The sequence below is a fragment of the Falco punctatus genome, assembly GCF_963210335.1.
Source record: "Falco punctatus genome assembly, chromosome: 14".
NCBI lineage: Eukaryota > Metazoa > Chordata > Aves > Falconiformes > Falconidae > Falco > Falco punctatus.
This window is the reverse complement of record NC_137594.1, coordinates 22,556,169-22,573,693: the sequence shown is the minus strand read 5'-3', so window position 1 is coordinate 22,573,693 and position 17,525 is coordinate 22,556,169. Positions and strand designations below refer to the sequence as shown.

Below are 17,525 nucleotides of genomic sequence, written 5' to 3'. Positions count from 1 at the left end.
TTTGCTCCCACCTGCCTGGCAATGGCAGGGTGGTGGAGATGGGGGGATGCTCAGGTGGAGCAGTGCTATGGAGATACGGAGTGCTGCTGCCCCTGCTCGCAGCGCTGATGTGCCTGGTCCATGCCAGCCCGTCACTGAGGAAGGTGGACTTTAGGGCCAGGGTAAGGCAGGCAGGTGCCAGCCCTCTACCTCCTGCCTCAGTCTGCCTCTGCTGGAGTTGCTCCACTTCCATTTCTGCCTGTGACCCCCTCCCCGCTGCCCACACTCACATTGCGGAAATCCCGGAAGGGCACAAACTGGACAATGTCACGCACGGCCTCCTCGCCGGTGTAGGAGCGCAGCACCCGGCTGTCCCCATCCAGGAACTCCATGGCGGCGAAGTCAGCGTTGCCCACCCCGACGATGATGATGGACATGGGCAGCTTGGATGCCTGCACCACGGCGTGTCTCGTCTCATCCATGTCGCTGATCACCCCATCCGTGATGATGAGGAGGATGAAGTATTGCTGCGGAGGGGAGGACGGAGGGTCAGACCCAGTGGGATGCCGGTGCACCCTCACACCAGAGCCAGCGCTGGCAAGGTGTGAGCAGCCGGGATGCTTGGCATGTTGGGGGGAGGCAGGTCCCCTGGGGGGGGAGCGCAAGGTTCACTGCTTCCCAGGACAGCCAGCACCACCCCCTTTAGCAGCACCCAGGAATTTCAGGTGCTCCTGTTCCCCTTGTTTTTTTGAAAGATCATAACCAAACAACAAGCCAACTCCCACGCCAAAACATTTTGCTGATTTACTGATTTACTGTACTGAGTAACAGGAAAAAAACCCAACCAGCCTGTACAGAGCTTGTGTGTCACAGCCAGGAGTTTGGGGCCAGGACACAAGCCCGGCTGGGAGATGAAATCTCCAGGGGGACACATTTCAGGGCAGTCCCCATTAACACGGCCCTGTGACAATGGGGAGCAGCTCCTGCATCCCAGCGCTGGTGGGGAGCAGCTCCTGCATCCCAGCACCGGGCTGCAGGGCAGGGGGGGCTGTCCCATGCTCAGGGCTTGTCCATCTCCCATACAAAGCTGTGGGTCTCAGAGGCACTGAGGGGGGATGCAGAGGGTACCAGCAAGCTGGGGGGATGCCGAAGCAGCGGTGTTAGCGTCTACTCCCCTTCCCACAGGGAAAGGAGGGTGATGGGGCTGATCCTGCCCAGCTGGGGGGTATGGACAGATAGACCGTCCTGCTGGACTCAGCTCAGCAAATCAGGCACATGGACCCCCGAAAAGCCCATCTCCTCTGCTTCCAGGGAAAGTAATGGTTCAATTTTGGCACATTACACTGCTTGCGTGTGCTAGAGAAATGACGAAGACAAGCACTTAAGCACATTAAAGCCCTTTGTTCCTCTCCTCATTCTTTCCATTTCCTCTGAAAACCACTAGCGCAGCCGTCCTGGAAAAGCAAGAGATGGAACGCCATCCAGAGCCCATTTCCTTGGTCTTCCTCCAGCCCACATCTCCTGAAACCTTCTCTTGGCGCTCTGGTGCTGAACTCCCAAGCACAGACAAGGCTGAGTCGAGCTTAAACAGCCCCAGGACAGGGGCAAGGAGGTTCTCCCAAGCCAGGGCCAGCAGCCAGCCCCTTCCCAACCCAGCCCCTTCTGGGGTGCCAGTCCTGCCTCCCGAGTGCTGCCCGGGGTTTAGTTTCTCCCTAAATCTGAACTTTTCAGAGCACATCATGGGGAGACATAGGTCTGAAGAGCAGGAGCTCAGCATCCAAGTCTGGAGGGTAAGACTAAGCTCCAGGAGAAGCGGGCTCCTCTGTGGTGGCCAGCATTGGTCACCACTGGAAGCAGGACAAGTGACTGGGGCCTGACCCTGTCTGGAAACCAGTACAGGAGGAAGGGTAAAACCTTGAGGAGAGCAGTGGATAATGGGAACGACTTCAAGCTGATTCTCCCCCTTCCTCCCCCTGCCTCTGTGCATGATCAAAAAGAGGAAACCCAGAAAGGACTAGCTCCCTTTGTTCCCTTTTTTGTGTGAAATCCAGCATGGGAACAGAGAAAAATGCTGGAAAGTATGCAGGAAAAGAGAGGGGAGTAGAGCTCAAAATACATTTTATCACAACATATTTCAGAGGCCAAGAGAAGGGGTCAGCCCCAAAGCCCAGGGGGCTGCAGTGGGGCGAGCAGGCAGCGGGTAAGAGCATCAGGGGGAGATTCCCCAGGGAGCGATGACAATTCTGGTGGTGTCCACAGATGGCAGTGGGGCCAGGGTGCTGGTGGCACCTCCGGATCCCCCCCACTATGGTCCCCCAGCTGGGGTGCCACCTCTGCCAAGCTGCGACCCAAGCTGCTAGGGGCAGGGACCAGGCTGGCCCCACAGCCGGACCACCCCCTCCCCCCTGGGCACACCAACCTGGCAGCACCTACCTCCTTTCTCCTCTTTTTGTTGTTAAAATGCCCAGCCCCTGAATCCAGGGGGCTTTGGGGATGATTCTTGATTGTTTGCTAATGATATCAGCAATTAGGCTCACGTGAGGGAGCAGGACTTGAAAGGATTAGGCAGCATTAAACAGCACGGGGTAAGGAAAGGGGAGGTTTGGATGCAGGGACGCTGCTGGAAAGGTAGGTTTTAATTCCCCAAAGCTTATTAATCCTTATTAATCCTTCCTGAGAATCAAATCGTGTGTAATCCCTCTGTCGCTCCCCCGCCCCCCGACATCCTCCCATCTCTTAAAAGCAAACGGCTCCAGTGTTTGTGATCCGCGTTGCCATGGAAAAACTACGAGGGTTTTTTGTTTTACTTGAAACGTTGGGAGCGAGTGAGAGCGGGAGGAAGAGTAGGGCAGGTCCAGGCAGCCACCGAAGCCAGCAGCATCAGATTGAAGGTGGGATGGCAGAGGAGAAGACCCCGGGGGAGTGAGACCCCTCATCACTAACGCTTTGTGCTTCCAAAAAAAAAAAAAAAAAAAAATACTGAGCCAACCCAGGCTTGCCTCTGACGCCACCATTAATGCCCATTATTTAAAATCTCCCTTGATTAAACTATTAGTGCCAACGGAGGGGTGCAATTTGCATATGATTAGTGCCACTGCCTGTGGGCTTCTCCCTCCCCCACTGATGACAAGAGAGAAAACAAAAAAAAAAGAGGACTGACCTGGATTTGTGCTGAATTAAACCAAATTCAGAATTTCCTTGTGCTGGGGGCTGGGAAGAGCAACAGTGCTCATGGCAAGACAGGAAAAGGTCCCCTTGGGGAAGAAGCTTTGAGTGTGATCCAGCTCCGGATGCTTTTACCCCGAGGCAGCTCCTGTGCCGATGTGCTGATGCCCAAGCTGAGCTGGTTTTGGCCAGTGAAACGCAGGGGCCAGACCTGCCATCCTCTGTGGGCAGCCCGCTGCCACAGGGACCCGAGTGAGCTCCATCCTGAAGTCTCCAGATGCTCTTTCCATCCCTAAGAGGACACCTGGTCCCTACCAGCAAGGCTGGACCCACAGCTGCAGCTCCTGGCATGCATGAGCATCCCTGCATCCCTGCAACCACCAGCCTCGTCCCCCAAAGCCACGCTGGCCCCGGCTGCCTTGTGACTCAGTGCAACGGAGCCTGGTGGAACAGGGCCCCTGTGCTAATGAGCAGCTTTTTGACATATGGATGTGAACAATCTGATGGACTAATTAACAGGGACTTGCAGGACTGCCGAGCAGCTGGAGCGGCTGCACGGGAAACCGAAGCCTGGCCCTGAGCCCACTGTTTTTCCAAGTGGTGTGAAAAGCAATGATCAAACTGAGCCATCCCGTGGTTTTCTGCAGCTCCCCCTGAAATCTAAAAAACTATTTGAAGGGGAATAGCAGAAAGGCCTTCTCCTGGCAAAAGGTTCAGATTCAGCCATCGGCCACTTTAGAAAGACCACGCTTTACGCCACAGCACAGGCTTGCTGGATGCGCACCCCCAGATCTCGCCAGGAGATCTTTACGGAGGACAGGGAGATGCTTCCTCCAACTCTGTTGTGTGTTGGAGGGAAGTAAGCCAAAGACTTGAAGCCACACTCAACCTCTTCCCTGTCGCTCCTGTCTCCCACCTGCACTGCAACAGCAGCATCACCATGCTGGTGCTCCCCAGGGAGCTTCTGGTACGTCCTGCCCCAGGACAGTCCTGCAGGAGCAGGAACCTGTTTGGAAAGCAAGAGCTATGCTCCTCAGAACTATCATTCCCCACTTATCCATAAGGACAGAGGTTGCCTCTTCAGAGCAAAGCCCCTTGGAGCTCAGCAGAGGATGTTTTAGGAAAAAAGTCAGGAGAGCACAAAGTTGTCCTCTCCCGCCTCCTGCCAGCTGCTGCCCTGGCACATGTCGGGGACTCCCGAGCTCACGCTGGCGCAGTGCCGAATGGCACTGGACGGTCGGGTCTGCCAGCAGCACACCCCACCCCTCTGCCCCCCCTTGCAGCCCTCAGCCCCCGGCACTGCCCCGGGGGGGTCTCAGTTCCCTGACCACTGCGCACTGGCCTGTTGGACACCCATCACCCAGCTGCTCCTGGGGGCCTCGCAGGCCTGCCCCTAAGAATTAGGGAGAAATCAATCACTTTTTCACCATTCCTGATTTTACACATCTCTGATACTCCCAGCTGACCTCCCGGGCCAGCAGGTGCCAGCCTTACCGCTCCTCTTAGTGGGGCTGCTCGCCACGTCTTGGCCAGCTCTCCCTCGTCTGCCCCTCCCATGGCTGCTGGGTCACCTTTGAGATAAGGGGACCAGCATTTAAGACTACGCTCAAGACATCTGTGCAAATCCCAGGGAGACCCACCTCGTGGCATCTCCCACTCCCACCTCATTCCTCTCCCCAGTAACTTCTGACTTTCCACAGGTGCAGTTTTGTTGACTGCTATCAAGTTTCTGAGTCATTATTTTTTGTTCCTACGATGGACTCTACGTTCTCTGTCCGATGTGCTGACAGCCAACAGAGCCGCCAGCTGCGGGGACCCCAGGGATGGTGCTGGTGGGAGGACACACTGCTCCCACACCCGCAGAGAAGGGAAAGATGAAATTAAGCTCAGGCTTTGGCTTCCCCTGCCCAAAGCCGTCAGGATTGCCGTCGTCTCACGGGACCTTACGGACTTACGGATGCAGCCTCCTGCTGGGTGGCCTGTGCTGCAAAGCGGGCCACATGGTTGACGATGGGGGAGAAGTTGGTGGGTCCGTAGAAGCGGATGTGGGGCAGGCAGGCTGAGTACGCTTGGACAATGCCCTCCACACCTGTGGGGAAAGCAGAGAAGCCAGGCATTACAACGCACCACAGCTCAGGCTCACTACAAGTCCGATTAAGCATCATTAACTGTCATGGGAGCTGAAGTTACACTTATTTTATCCCCTCCCCGACTCATCCAGCTCTACTGGTTTCACACACCTCCACTCACACATTCCAATACCAGGGCTCTGCCCTTCAGTCACTTTGCAGTGGGTCCTCAGAGCTTCTGGGGTAAGAGAGCCCTCGCCATGGCCAGTCAAGGGTGGCTTTCCCTCTGTTTCTGCAAAAATCCTGGAACCCACCAAAGAGGAGGAACAAAAAGAAAAGCAACTCCTGGTCTCTAAGCATAACCAAAAACCTGACAGACATGGAGCTGAGGTTGCAGAGGGAAGCAAAACAGTCCCAGAAGCATCCCCTGAGCTCCCAAGCTGTGTCTGGGACCCACAGGTCAAGGGAGACCCTCCTGCTCCTGCCAGACCGGAGTGGGGTAAATGGCAGCTCTCCCCGAAGGCTGCGTGGGCGCATGCAAGTCAGAACCGACCAGCTCCACAATTCATCGGCTGACAGAGAGTTCCTCGGGAAGGACCCGCGTCCGACAGGAGGTGGGCTCTGTGTCCCAGAACACCTGCAGGGACACAGCACAGGCAGCTGAGCCATGGATGCGCACAGCTTTCGTGGACCAGCGAGCGCGGCTCGAGCCCCGGTGCTGCCAGGGGGGAGGCAGAGGCCAAACCAGGCGGCCTCTGGAGACCGCGGTAGCCCTGACCGCTTTGGACGTGAGCACTTTTCCAGCCATGACTGGGACCGGCTCTCCGTTGCTAAATGAAGCATTAAGGCTGAATTCCCCATCTGCTAAGCAGGCCAGTGTTTCTTGCAGGCTTGCTGGAGGAGCAGACGGCTGGTAGGACACACCAGACATTGGAGCGAAGGCGGATTTTACGCTGTCTGAATCCAGTTGCGTTTTACCCTGGGCCTTCCTACACACATCCCCAGATTTTCTCTGCTCTCCTCTGAGTGCCCCTTAGCATGTGCTCTGCTTTGCCATTAACGTCTGTCTCTGAACAGACCTTGAACCCCCCCCAGGATGTTACTGGAGAAATGCAGAGGGAAGGACAGGTGACACTGCAGGCATCAAAGGAGTCACAAAGACCTAGCTGGCACTTACCTGAACAGAATGGGTTCGTGGGATTGAAGTTAATGGCAAACTCATGGGATACCTGCAGAGAAGAAACGACCCAGGTTAACAGGGACGGCCAGCGCAGAGCAGGGTGCTCGCTAGCAATCAGCTGGTGCTGGGGGGCTGGTTTGGGGCTGGTGCTCCCCTGAGGCAGGACCCAGTGGCCACAGACGTTCAGTCCATCCTGCTGGGTCAGCAACAGCTCCCCACCCTCTGCTACCCGAACGGCGAGGGGCAGCAAATACGGACGTGGTCAGGGTTAAGCAGCATTCAGGGATGGACTGGTTCCTCAATCCCCTCGTCATGGAGCCACCTGAAATTATCCCATCACACATTCATCTACAACTATCAAAGCAGGTTTGTCGACATGGCTTCCCACGAGCTGTCCCAAGGGAAAGCGTGCAGGAGGGATGCTCTCAACCTGCTGGCCCGTCTCACTGGTCACTAGGAGAAATTACTTCATCCTTTTGCAGGTTATAAAGGGAGAAAATTCAATTAGTGTCATCCCAGGGAGCCCCAGTTCTGAGAGCATCCCACTTCCCCATCTCTCTGCAAGTGGCATGGTGCAGCAGGAGGGAGGCAGGCACAGGTGAGCTGGGTCAAAGATCTGATCTGGCATGTCAGCTACCATGACAAAGCCGGCAGATGATTAGCTTCATCATCTGGGTCATCGTGAGGGTAAAGGCAGCACAGAAGTGGTGATGTGAACGCTTGGGCATGATGGACAGCAAGTCCCAGCACAATCTGGGCTGGTTTTCATTGACCATGAAACCATCCCTCCTCCAAGGCAGGTGCAAGATCCTTCAGGTTTTCCACCATCTCCTTCAAGCCCAGGGAGATGCTCTCATGAGGCAGTCCTGTGGGACACGGCAGCAGCAGCCAGCCCTGCACACCGTGACCCCTGGCCGGCTGCACTAGCCCACCCAGAGAGACCAAAAGCGGCGCTGACTTCGGGCCACAAAACCTTCCTCACCTGCTTCCGCGGGAAGAGCCTGCCGGCAGAACCCACAGATCGCCGGGCAGCAGCTGCTTTGAACCCATCTCTGCCAGCAAGGGCAGAGCGGCTCGAGGGCCAGAGAGGGCCAGGGCCACCAGCTGTCGCGTGAGCCCTGCAGTGCTGGTGTGGGTCAGCGGCTTGCCTGGGGCACGTCCCTCACCGCCACCTGCAATCCAGCCCCGGGGTAGCAAGCAGGCTCTTGCCTCTTCCAGCACCTCCAAAGGCTGGAGGGGGTGATGTGGGCTTCCAGGCCACCGGCTCAAGGGCTCTGACACAAAAAAGCTCGCACTCCGTTCGTGCCAGAGTTGCAAAACAAGGCTCTTTCCTCCTTCTCAGAAGGGTGGAGGTTTGCTAAACTTCTCAGCCAGGGGACCGCTTCGGGACACGCGTTTTCATAACGTTGGCAGGACGACTGTCCTCTGAAGCGCCGCGTGAGGCAGGGTCCTCCCGAGACTGCAAAAGCAACATGCCTCTGATTCAGACTTTCCAAGTACACTGGGCATTGTGTTGAAAGCGGCACAAGAGGCTGTGGGGTGGGAAACAGCAACCAAAAAAAGCAGCAGAAAATCCTCCCCGTGCTACAAAGCTGATGAGCTGTTGAACTAGCAAATTCCAACCGCCTGCTTGGGTGTCCCCATGCCCGGCGGGCACAAGCAGCAGCACTCCCAGCCACCAGCCAGCCCAGGGTCAGAGGTGCAGCCTGGACCGCGTGGCTGTGTTTTCATACACCCTTCCTTGCAGAAGCTTCAGTTTTGGGCAATATATCCAAATTCAAATTTCTTGATTTTCAGTTGTAAAGGGCTCTTTTTTTTTTTTTTTTGAAGATGTTCAAGTCTGTTCAAAGATGTTCAAAATTCTGCCATACAAGTATTTATAGACAAGGCAAGCAAAAATATTTCCATGTTTTGCACTGCAAAAGAGGGGTTTCTCTTTCTTTTAAGCAGCAATGGAATGGTTTGGAGCCGTGCTCCTCACCGTCTAACAGAGCAGACCCCCTGCGTGGCAGAAGTATTGCAAAACCTCCTCTGGAGTTTTTATGGATTATATATATAACTTTGCTAGAAAATTCAACAGGAGGGCTTCAAAATAAGAACACACAAAAAAAGATCTCATTCCCTATTCAGCTCGTACTTCGAAAAACAGTTTCTGTAGAGTCCAATTAAATGTATATGGAACACCTACAGGTATCACATTCACCAGTAACTCGCAGGCAGAAACTCTTTCTAGCCACCACCAAAGGGTAAGACATTCACCTGCAGCCAGCCTGCATCTTCTTCCAGACCTGGATGGGAACAGCCGCCACGCCATCTTTTCCCATCAGGAATTAGGGATGTGCCTTGCAGACACACAGCCAAAGCCTGTACCAGAGAACCGACCCTGCAGAGGGTTCCCTGCCACCACCCTGAGCGATCCCACCGCTGTCGTGACTCAGTTTCCCTACATATATATATATATATATGAAAAAAAAAGGCAAATGGCTGGAAAGCCTCGGGGGTGGCACATTGGTGAAGCTGCCGGCTTCCTTCAGCCGACCCCATCTCCCGAGCAGTGGGGCTCCGACATGAAGCATCACCCTCTCCGCTTTGCCTTGCCTTTGCTCATCCCCTAGAAACCGCAACCCATCTGCTTCCCTCTCCTGTTCCCTACTGGGAAACCACTCCAGGCTCTCTGCGGAACTGCTACATGGCAAGATGTTCTTTGACATTTCCAACGAGACTTTTGTGTGCAAAACATCTCGCTCTGACGGTGCCCGGGAAGCGTTGGGGAGCCATGGCAACAGGAGCACAAAGCCCCATTTCTATGGCTCTCTCATCCCTTAACAATCCTCCCGGTTTTCCCTCCGGTGCATGCGTACAGCAGCCGCCCCTCGAGGGAGCGCCGCTGGCCACGCTGCATCCTGCTGCAACACAGGGTACAGGGCTATGGCAAAGAGCAGCTCCTCCGGCTTTGAAACCACCCAACAAGCCTCAATGGCCGGCAAACCTTTAACGCACAAGCGAAGCCAGCGGCACGCAGAGCCCGCGGGCCAGGGAGGGATGCAGCCCCAGGCGGGCGGTGTGAGGTGATACATGGGGCACGTCCCCACTGCTAACGTGAGACAACCAACGGGTCACCCCAGGCGTTAGTATGCACGACCTTCAGGCACGGGCCAAGCACCTGGGGAGGGAGAGCTGCTCTCCACTGGGGCTTACATGGGCTTAGACATCATTCTGGGGGAAAACGAGGTGTGTTTTCTGGAAGTGCTTACAGAGCATCCCCAGGCCCGTGGAAGCAACAGGAAATATTTCTGTTGCCAGATGTGGGAGGCAGCCATGGCAGGGGCAGAGGAGTCGCGCCCCTCAGCCCCCAGCCCCCCGGGCAGCATCCTTGACCCAGTTCCCACCACCAGCCTTGCAGGAAGGGCCATTTCCAGCCTGGCGATGCCTCTCCCATGGGCACTGACCCGCACGCATCGCCAGCTCGCCATGACAGTTCACCTACTGCCCCAGCAGTCAGGGCTGCTGTACCCTTTCCATTCCCACTGCTTTTTCCATTCGCATTCCTCTCCCCGAGTAATAAATCCCTGACGGCAGCTGGCTGTTAGTCCTTGGAAGTTGCCTACTGAAATCTCCCCACCGAAGTAGTGAAGTGACAGACCAGAGACATTTGACGGCCAAGGAGGATGAATCAGCTCCAAAGTGCACACAGAGGGATCTCCTCCTGTGGCTGGCAAACAGCAAGAGCTCCCACTTGAGTCACACAAATTTTGGCTGCCGGCAGAGCGGAGAAAAGCGCAAAGCCAGAGCAGGCAGGACACCCCAGCCTTGCAGCCCCACAGTGGTGAGCATCCCGGCGTGATTCACGGTCACTTGTGGCTTACGTGCCCTCTGCGCACAGCCCAGAGCAAAGCTCCCGCCTAAAGAACACTAAAGGCTTGCCAAGATTCAACCCCAGCCCGGTGCTGGGAACGCCTCAGAACCAGCGAGCAGAATGACAGTGTGCATTAACGGCGTCAGCGAAGAGCGGCCAAAAGACCCAACCGGTAATGAGAGAGGGGGGGTCCTGGCACATCTCAGCATAAGAAGGTGCTCCCCACCAGCCAGCTCAGGGAGCAGCCCTTCAGCCCCTGCCCATCCGATGAGCAGGATGCTCCAGCCCTTGCAGGACCAGGGTGCCTTTAACCCCTTCAGCTGCCTAATCCCAACCAAAGATCAAGGTGGCTCTTGGGACAGCCCTTCTGCTCCAGTCCTTGCAGGCTCTGCCTGTTGCAACATCACGTTGAGGCTACCCAGCTCCCAGCCCCCTCCCAGACCTTGCCACCGTCTGACACATTCATCCAGGGGCCTTTTCCTTTGCCCAGAATTGTTCCAGCTTCTTGCCAGGAAAATGAATCAATGCCTGGCTCTGCCCATTAATGCCAGGGAGCTGCTGCTTTCATGCCAGCTCAGAAGGGAGGAACGGGCTGCCCGTGCTCCATCCCCACCCCACCGCCCACCCACACTGCCACATCTCACTCTCCACTGGCTGAAATCCCACATCTACCCATTCCCCCTCTGCCTGACGGCATTCCCGACGGAGCCAGCTGGGGAGCCTGGCAGCTCCGATCCTGCCCCAGCAGCAGCAGGACAAACCCATCTAAACGCGCAGGTGGCCACAACACTTCACCTTCCAGTCCGGTGGGAGCTGGGCACCGAATCCCAGAGCAGGAAACATCTTGTCCCTAAAAGAGAAGAAGAACAACCTATGGGTGTATTTACACACACGAAGCAGGCTTGCATGGCTCTTGCTGTGGCCTCCCCGTGCTACCAGCTGCCGGACGCCCACCTACAGTGAAAACGCCAGCTAAAACAGGTGCCATCCTTCCCTTCTCCCAAAGAAAAGCAACACGGTGCCTTTAAAAATCATGGGAGTTGAACAGAGAGAGCGTAGATGTTTCCCCTTTGGCTTTTGATCTTTGGGGGGGGGGGGTGGGGTGGGGTGGGAAGAGTCCAGCTTTGCTTTGTTACCTACAGGGATCCAGAGCATCCTCTTACCCAGACACCTGAATCTCCTGCAGACCTGTAACCCCAGAGCTTTCAAAAACCCTCAGTATCCATTTTGGTCACAAAAGCCAGCATGGTGAGGCCAACAGATTTCTGGTTTGTTTTCTTTATCTGTGTCTCAGATGCTGTTTTTCTGTGTGGCACAGCCCAGGGCGCTGGGGAACAAGGCAGCCTGGCAGTGTGGCTGTCAATGGCAAACACCAGTGAGCTGAGGGCAGCTGCCTGCGCACCAATAAAGTGGGTGCTGCCCAGCTGCCCCCGTGAAGGATGCTCCACTTCTGCTAACGTGCCTACCTCTCCACAGTGGTGACTGGGGGAGAGGTGAAACCCTGTCCTTACCCTCTCCTCCTCCTGCATCCCAGTGTATATGGTAATTTTCTCTCAAGGACCTTTTCAAAAGCAAGGTATTGCTTAGTCCTGGCTTTGCAGATGAGAAATCAAGGGGCATGAATCCCAGCAGCCCCTCAGGAAGCCAGGGAAACACCTGCAAAACAGGGCAGAGGCAGGAGGGCACAGTGCTTACGAGTCATAGTCCTGGATGATCTGGCCGACAGCCCAGATAGCCGACAAGTACTCGTTTGTACCCATGGGGTTGATATAGTGCAAAGAGGTGGGGTCTCGTGGGTTCCCGTTGGAGGCTGTGAAGTCAATCCCAACCTAGGGGACAAAAGAGAAGCAGAGACCTGTCCTCTGTTAGCAGACACCACCACAGACCTGGCCGCCTCCATTGCCTTCGAGGCCCAGACACAGCCCCGTCAAGACACAAACCTCAACCTTCTGAAAAAATTCAACAAAATCCAGCTCTTCACCTTCCCTAAAAAAAAGCTGATTATATACTAGGTTAGGCAAAGGCATTCACTACTACATCTACATTTTTCACCAGTGAGCATCACACGAGGTGTCCTGAAGCAGCCCCTGCTCCTGGAGCAAGCTACCACCACCTCCAGCTCAGGACCCTCGCTGCCCATCTCCCAGGAGCTCAGGAACCGAGTAGCTCCATGGACACCAAAGCAGCCAGGGCCACCCGGGCATTTGGGTCTCAAGGTCTCCGACCAAGGAGTCACAACCCTGAGCAGATCCTTCCCTGGCTTCCCCGGGGACCAATATATGCTGAGCTCTTCGAAGACTTTGTCAGCAAGACACTCATTTCTCTCCCTCCTCAATTAGGCTTTCTATATAAAGACATCAGTAGAAACACCTATCTCGGACCCAGTTAAATCTGGTCAGAAAAGATGAGATGCTGAGCCACACAATTTGAAATGACTTGGGAAGGAAGAGCTGGGAGAGGGAGCGGGCAGTGTGGCTGCGCTCGCCTTGTTTGCCTCGCAAATAGGCAAACCCCAAAATAACTCTGCTGGCTAAACTGAGCTCAGGGGAGTCGCAAGGGATTTTGCTCCGTATCCGTAACAGGAGAGGATGAACTGTGATTTGGCTGAGAAGGGACCTTGGCCTGGCTGGGGCAGTAAGAAATCAGGGCCCAAGGACATGCCACCACCTTGTGCTAGGGTGGCCAGTAGAACAGGCTTGGCAGGACAAGGGGATGTGGTTTCAAACTGGAAAAGGGTAGGTTTAGACTGGAAGTAATGGCGAAATATTGTATGGTAAGAGCGGTGAGACACTGGAAGAGGTTGCCCTGCGGATGTCCCATCACTGGAAGTGTTCAAGTCCAGGTTGGATAGGGCTTGAAGCAACCTGGTCCCAAGGAAGATGTCCCTGCCCACGGCAGGTGGGATGGACTGAGGATCTTCAAAGGTCCCTTCCAAACCAAACTACCCTATGGTTCGACGAAAACCCAACTTCTTCGCCAAGCAGCCTTACAGCCTTGCCAGCCTGTGGCTTGCTGCTATAACACCTGCCTGCCCAGCTCCTGCCGAGCCACCGTGGGCACGGTCATAGAGCAAGAGGGAAACTGAGGCAGGGGGAGGGGGCTTGGTGGAGCCACACAGGCACGTGTCCCGCTCCAGCAAGCAAAGCCACCAACAGCAGCACTTGGGCAAGAGATATCAGAGAGGCAGAGCCAGCCCACTTCCAGCAGGGGCAAGCGGCCGGGCGCAGCGCCTCTCTTTGTGGCTTCGGCCCTTCTGTCCCCACAGCCTCCCTCGGTGAGGAGGACACCAGCAGCCTTTCCAGACCGCAGGGCTGCATGCGGCATCCTCCTCCCCCTCCTCCCCCTCCCAGCCCAGGTGTTTCTGCAACGTGGCACCCACAGCAAACCCAACCAGGCTTTTGGACCAAAGGTGCCTTGGGAGGGGGAAAACCCCTCCAACAACTGGCAGCTCTGTAGATGGGGGCAGGATTTCTGCTTTCAAGCCTAATTCACACAAGAGCTCTGTGCTACCAATAAACTTAATGATTTTCTCTTCTATTCACTCTCCAGCACCAAGACCTTAGCACACAGCGGCAGAATGGCACACAAAAAGCTCTCCCAGTCGCTCCTGTTCCTATGGCAACTCTTCCTCCTCCTCCTACTCTCCCCCATCATGTTTTTAGACTAAACAACAAAATACAAACTGAAATACTGCGAGTGCCCACACCTCTCCGTATATCGCACCAGGGAAGTTTGCAGAAACTGCACACCCCACTTCTGCATTGTGGTAGTTTCACTTGCGGTTGTAACGTCCCTGATTAGTTACTCCCGACAAGCCACGGTCCAGCTTGAAAGAAGGTGGAAATGCCAGTAAAAATGCAGAAAAGCATCTCAATAACAGCCCAAAGCCTCTGTGCTGGCTTCAAAATAAGGTCAGCTTCCATAAAAACTGGAGGGTTAAACCCTGTGATGGGGAGAGAAGTCAGTAACATTTTGTGATGGGTCAGAAGGTCTTTGTGTGAGCCTGATCCTCAGCCAAAGGCCAGCCAGTCCCCTCCATGCTACTGGACACACCTGAGCATCACAGTAATGACCCCCCCGAAACCCAAACCCACATGGTTTAACAGCAGAATGGGGCATCTCCTCATCGCCATGAAAAGCCAAATCTCACAGAGAACCTCCCTCCCCAGTTTTGACCATTACATGTGCGTTACTGTTACTGGGCAAAGAGGAGCAAAAATCCTTACAGTAAACATCAGCTGGCAGCCTCCCAGGATGTAGTCTAGGAAGGAGAAATCTCTGGTTATCTGAAAGAAAAACCACAAAAAAAGCATTTTGGCAATCTTCACTGTTTCAGAACAAAAAACCTAAACACCTAGGAGGTGCCCCAGCCTGCAACCAGTGTGAGTTTGGGTCTTCAGGGACCCTCAGCGAAGTGGCAAAGCAATGGGAAGAACCACTCAGGTCTCCCACGGCAGTGTCCCGGCACATCATGCGTCCTGTGGGGCCAAGCAGGGCCACATGTTGGTCCAAGGCTGGGGTGAGAGGCCTGGACAGGGATCCTTGTGAGCAAGAAGCGTCCATCACGGTGAACTGAAGGGAAGATCGTCTCCCCATGGCCAAAAAAAGCCTCCCAGCACCTTCAGATCTGGTGTGGGAAGAGCTGTGTGGGTGCCTTCCCCGCTGTGCTGGTACCATGCGAAGGGAGGACTTCACCAGTGCCTCAGCTGGGTAGAAGGACCTCTCCCACGCGCCCCTAACCATGCCCCCAGGAGACACCAAGCAGCCGGGAAGCACCCACAGCTGGGGCTCCATGGCACTGCCCATGCTGAACGCCTCCTCTGGCTCTGTGGCCACCCAGGCGCGGGGTGGCACCAGCAACTCGGTACATCAGATGCTCCAAGTGGAGAGAAACCCAAGCAGAAAATAAAGCACGCTTCCACTCGTGCCCTGCAGGACCTGCACTTGGAAAGGCAGTGGTGCTGGAGGCAGAGGGAGCGGGGCTGCTCGGCTGGGAGCAGAAGGGAACATCTTGGTGTCGTACTCACTTTGCAGGACTTGACAATGATGATCCCAGAGTTCTTGTAATTCTTTTTCTTCTTTTGCTTTTTGGGGTTAATGCACTCTAGCTCGAGCTGTAACACACAGACAGGGGTGTGAGAGCGGTGCCGGGCTGTGCCAGCCAGCTGCAGATGCCACCAGCAGCCTCGTCCGGCGGTGGCCACCTTCCCTCCACACCCTTCCAAGCGCTGATGAGACACAAACGATTCACAGCAGCTCCTGATCTCTAACGATGGAAACGGAGACACAGGACGTGCTTGGGAAAGGGCTGCTTTTCCTTTCCTGGGGCTTTCACTGTGCCCAGGACCCGGCACATGGCAGCTGAGACACCCCAACGGGGCTACAGGGGTCTAAAGGATGGGATGGGGGCGAATGGGATGGGACGGGTCAAAGACATGAATAGTTAGGGCAGGCCACCACCTTTCCTCACAAGCTCTGGGAAAACACCATGCCTTTTGAATATTCAGAAAATCACTGCAGTATTTCAATCGGTTTTTTATCTAAAACTGAATTAAAACTCTTGTCAAAGAAGAAAGTTTACGTGTAGGTTTGTCTGAGGTAGGGGGCACGGCTGGGCAGGGCAGGAGAGAAAGTTGTGTCTGTTCTTACAGCTGCAGAAAAATAGGAAAATTTTAAATACTAAAATCCTTATGTTTCCTGGATGTGAACATTGATTGCGTCAATGTCACAACACTGACCTATGGACAAAATCCCCTAACTCTGAATAAACCCAGGCAGATGGTCCAGCCCATGGGTCCCATGTGGTGGGGGGCTTCTGTGCCCCTCTCCCCACACCCTGCTCGGACCAGTAGGTGATGGTCCCACAGGTGCCCACGAGCCTTGCCCCCCACCTCGGCCAGGCTGCGGCTGGACAGTGCTGCTCCCAGCCTGCAGCACGTGGGGCCTGGCCTACAGCAAGAGCATCTCTGCCCCTGCTTCTGTATCTGCCCTCACCAGCACAGCCACGCAAAAGGATGGAGGAGCCACCCCAGGGAGAAGGGATGCTGAGGGGTGATGCACAGCGGTGGCCATCAGTGGCTGCTTGCTTTTGGAGCCGCCTGCCTCTGCCCGGAGCACACAGCCACGCCGCTCAGAGAGGGGTGCCAGCTGGGGACCAGCTTTACCAGCAACAGTGGGTGCCTGACCTCTCGTGACAAGCCAAGCAAGGGGGAGAGGCGGAGGGCGCCCATCCCCCGGCAGACCCACGTTACACGCAGGGGCACATCAGCACAGCCACGCAACGAGGTGAGCTTTACTCTCTTCTAACTGGCATAACCAAGGTCTGAAGGAGAGAAGATTTTATTCCTAGGCTGTAGGTTGCCAATCCAGTGGAAAAACAGGCTCAGCGCCTGCCTCTAGCACCATCAGCTTGCGCAGTCCTAGACAGGACACCTCGTGCCTTTTTGCCTCAGTTTCCCCAGCCAGGAAACTTCCCATTGCAGCACGCGTGGCACTTCACACACCCTCACATCTTGGCCAAGACCTCCTCTCAGTTTTGTAATCCTAGCGATGACAGCGGTGCAAGGCGCTGCTTATCCAGGAGTCTTCATGACATGTCCTCAGTCAGGTGGCATCTGCCAAGGCTTTGGCCAGCACTTCGGGGGGAAGACGGGGACACTTTTGGCCACAAAACTGGTGTGGAGTTTCACGGGAGCTGGCATTCCTGGGAACCAGGCTGCCCTGTGGCAGACACAGCCCCAGCAGCATGTCATGGCTCCCCTTCTGCTCCCCCAAACCCAGGACATCCCCGGATCACAGGTGCTGCTGCAGGCATCTCAACAGACCCCCCTTTCAGCCAAGGCTGCCTTAGCCTCTCCCTAGCTCAGATGCTTTAGCTACAGCCATGGCCTGGGTCACTCATGGTGCAGGTGGAAGGAGAAAGGAGGCTGGCCGTGGCTTCTCAGCACAGGCTGAGGGTCTCAGCGCAAGCACCAAAATCCACCACCAGCCCTGAGAAGCCCCTCCCTCATTCCTCCCTGGAAGCACGTCAGCACTTACTGGAGAGGCATCTTGGGCTTCACACATCCTGGCCACCGAGGTCTGAAACTCCCCGATGAAGTCGTGTCCCCCGTCACTGTCGTAGTCGTAACACATCACCTGGGGTGGAAGGGACACAAACCAGCCTCAGATGCAGTAACTATCTCCTGTGAGGAGACATGCTGGAGTTCCCAACCTCTCCTGTCAGAGACCCCAAACAAGTCTTTTTTTCTTTTGGGAGTGCTTCTGCTTTGGTTTC

At 55.5% G+C, this 17,525-nt stretch overlaps 1 protein-coding gene across 2 annotated transcripts in view; it reads right to left on the bottom strand.

The window, feature by feature from the left end:
- CPNE2 (copine 2) overlaps nt 1-17,525 on the bottom strand; it is a 55,960-nt gene that overhangs the window by 1,345 nt on the left and 37,090 nt on the right. For both annotated transcript variants that reach the window (XM_080410982.1, XM_080410983.1), the window contains exons 8-15: nt 17,288-17,386; nt 15,277-15,363; nt 14,476-14,535; nt 11,945-12,078; nt 11,045-11,099; nt 6,391-6,442; nt 5,100-5,233; nt 270-506 (exon numbers count right to left, since the gene is read on the bottom strand). In XM_080410982.1, coding sequence (XP_080267108.1) covers nt 270-506; nt 5,100-5,233; nt 6,391-6,442; nt 11,045-11,099; nt 11,945-12,078; nt 14,476-14,535; nt 15,277-15,363; nt 17,288-17,386 — 858 coding nt within the window. The remainder of the gene's footprint in view (nt 1-269; nt 507-5,099; nt 5,234-6,390; nt 6,443-11,044; nt 11,100-11,944; nt 12,079-14,475; nt 14,536-15,276; nt 15,364-17,287; nt 17,387-17,525) is intronic.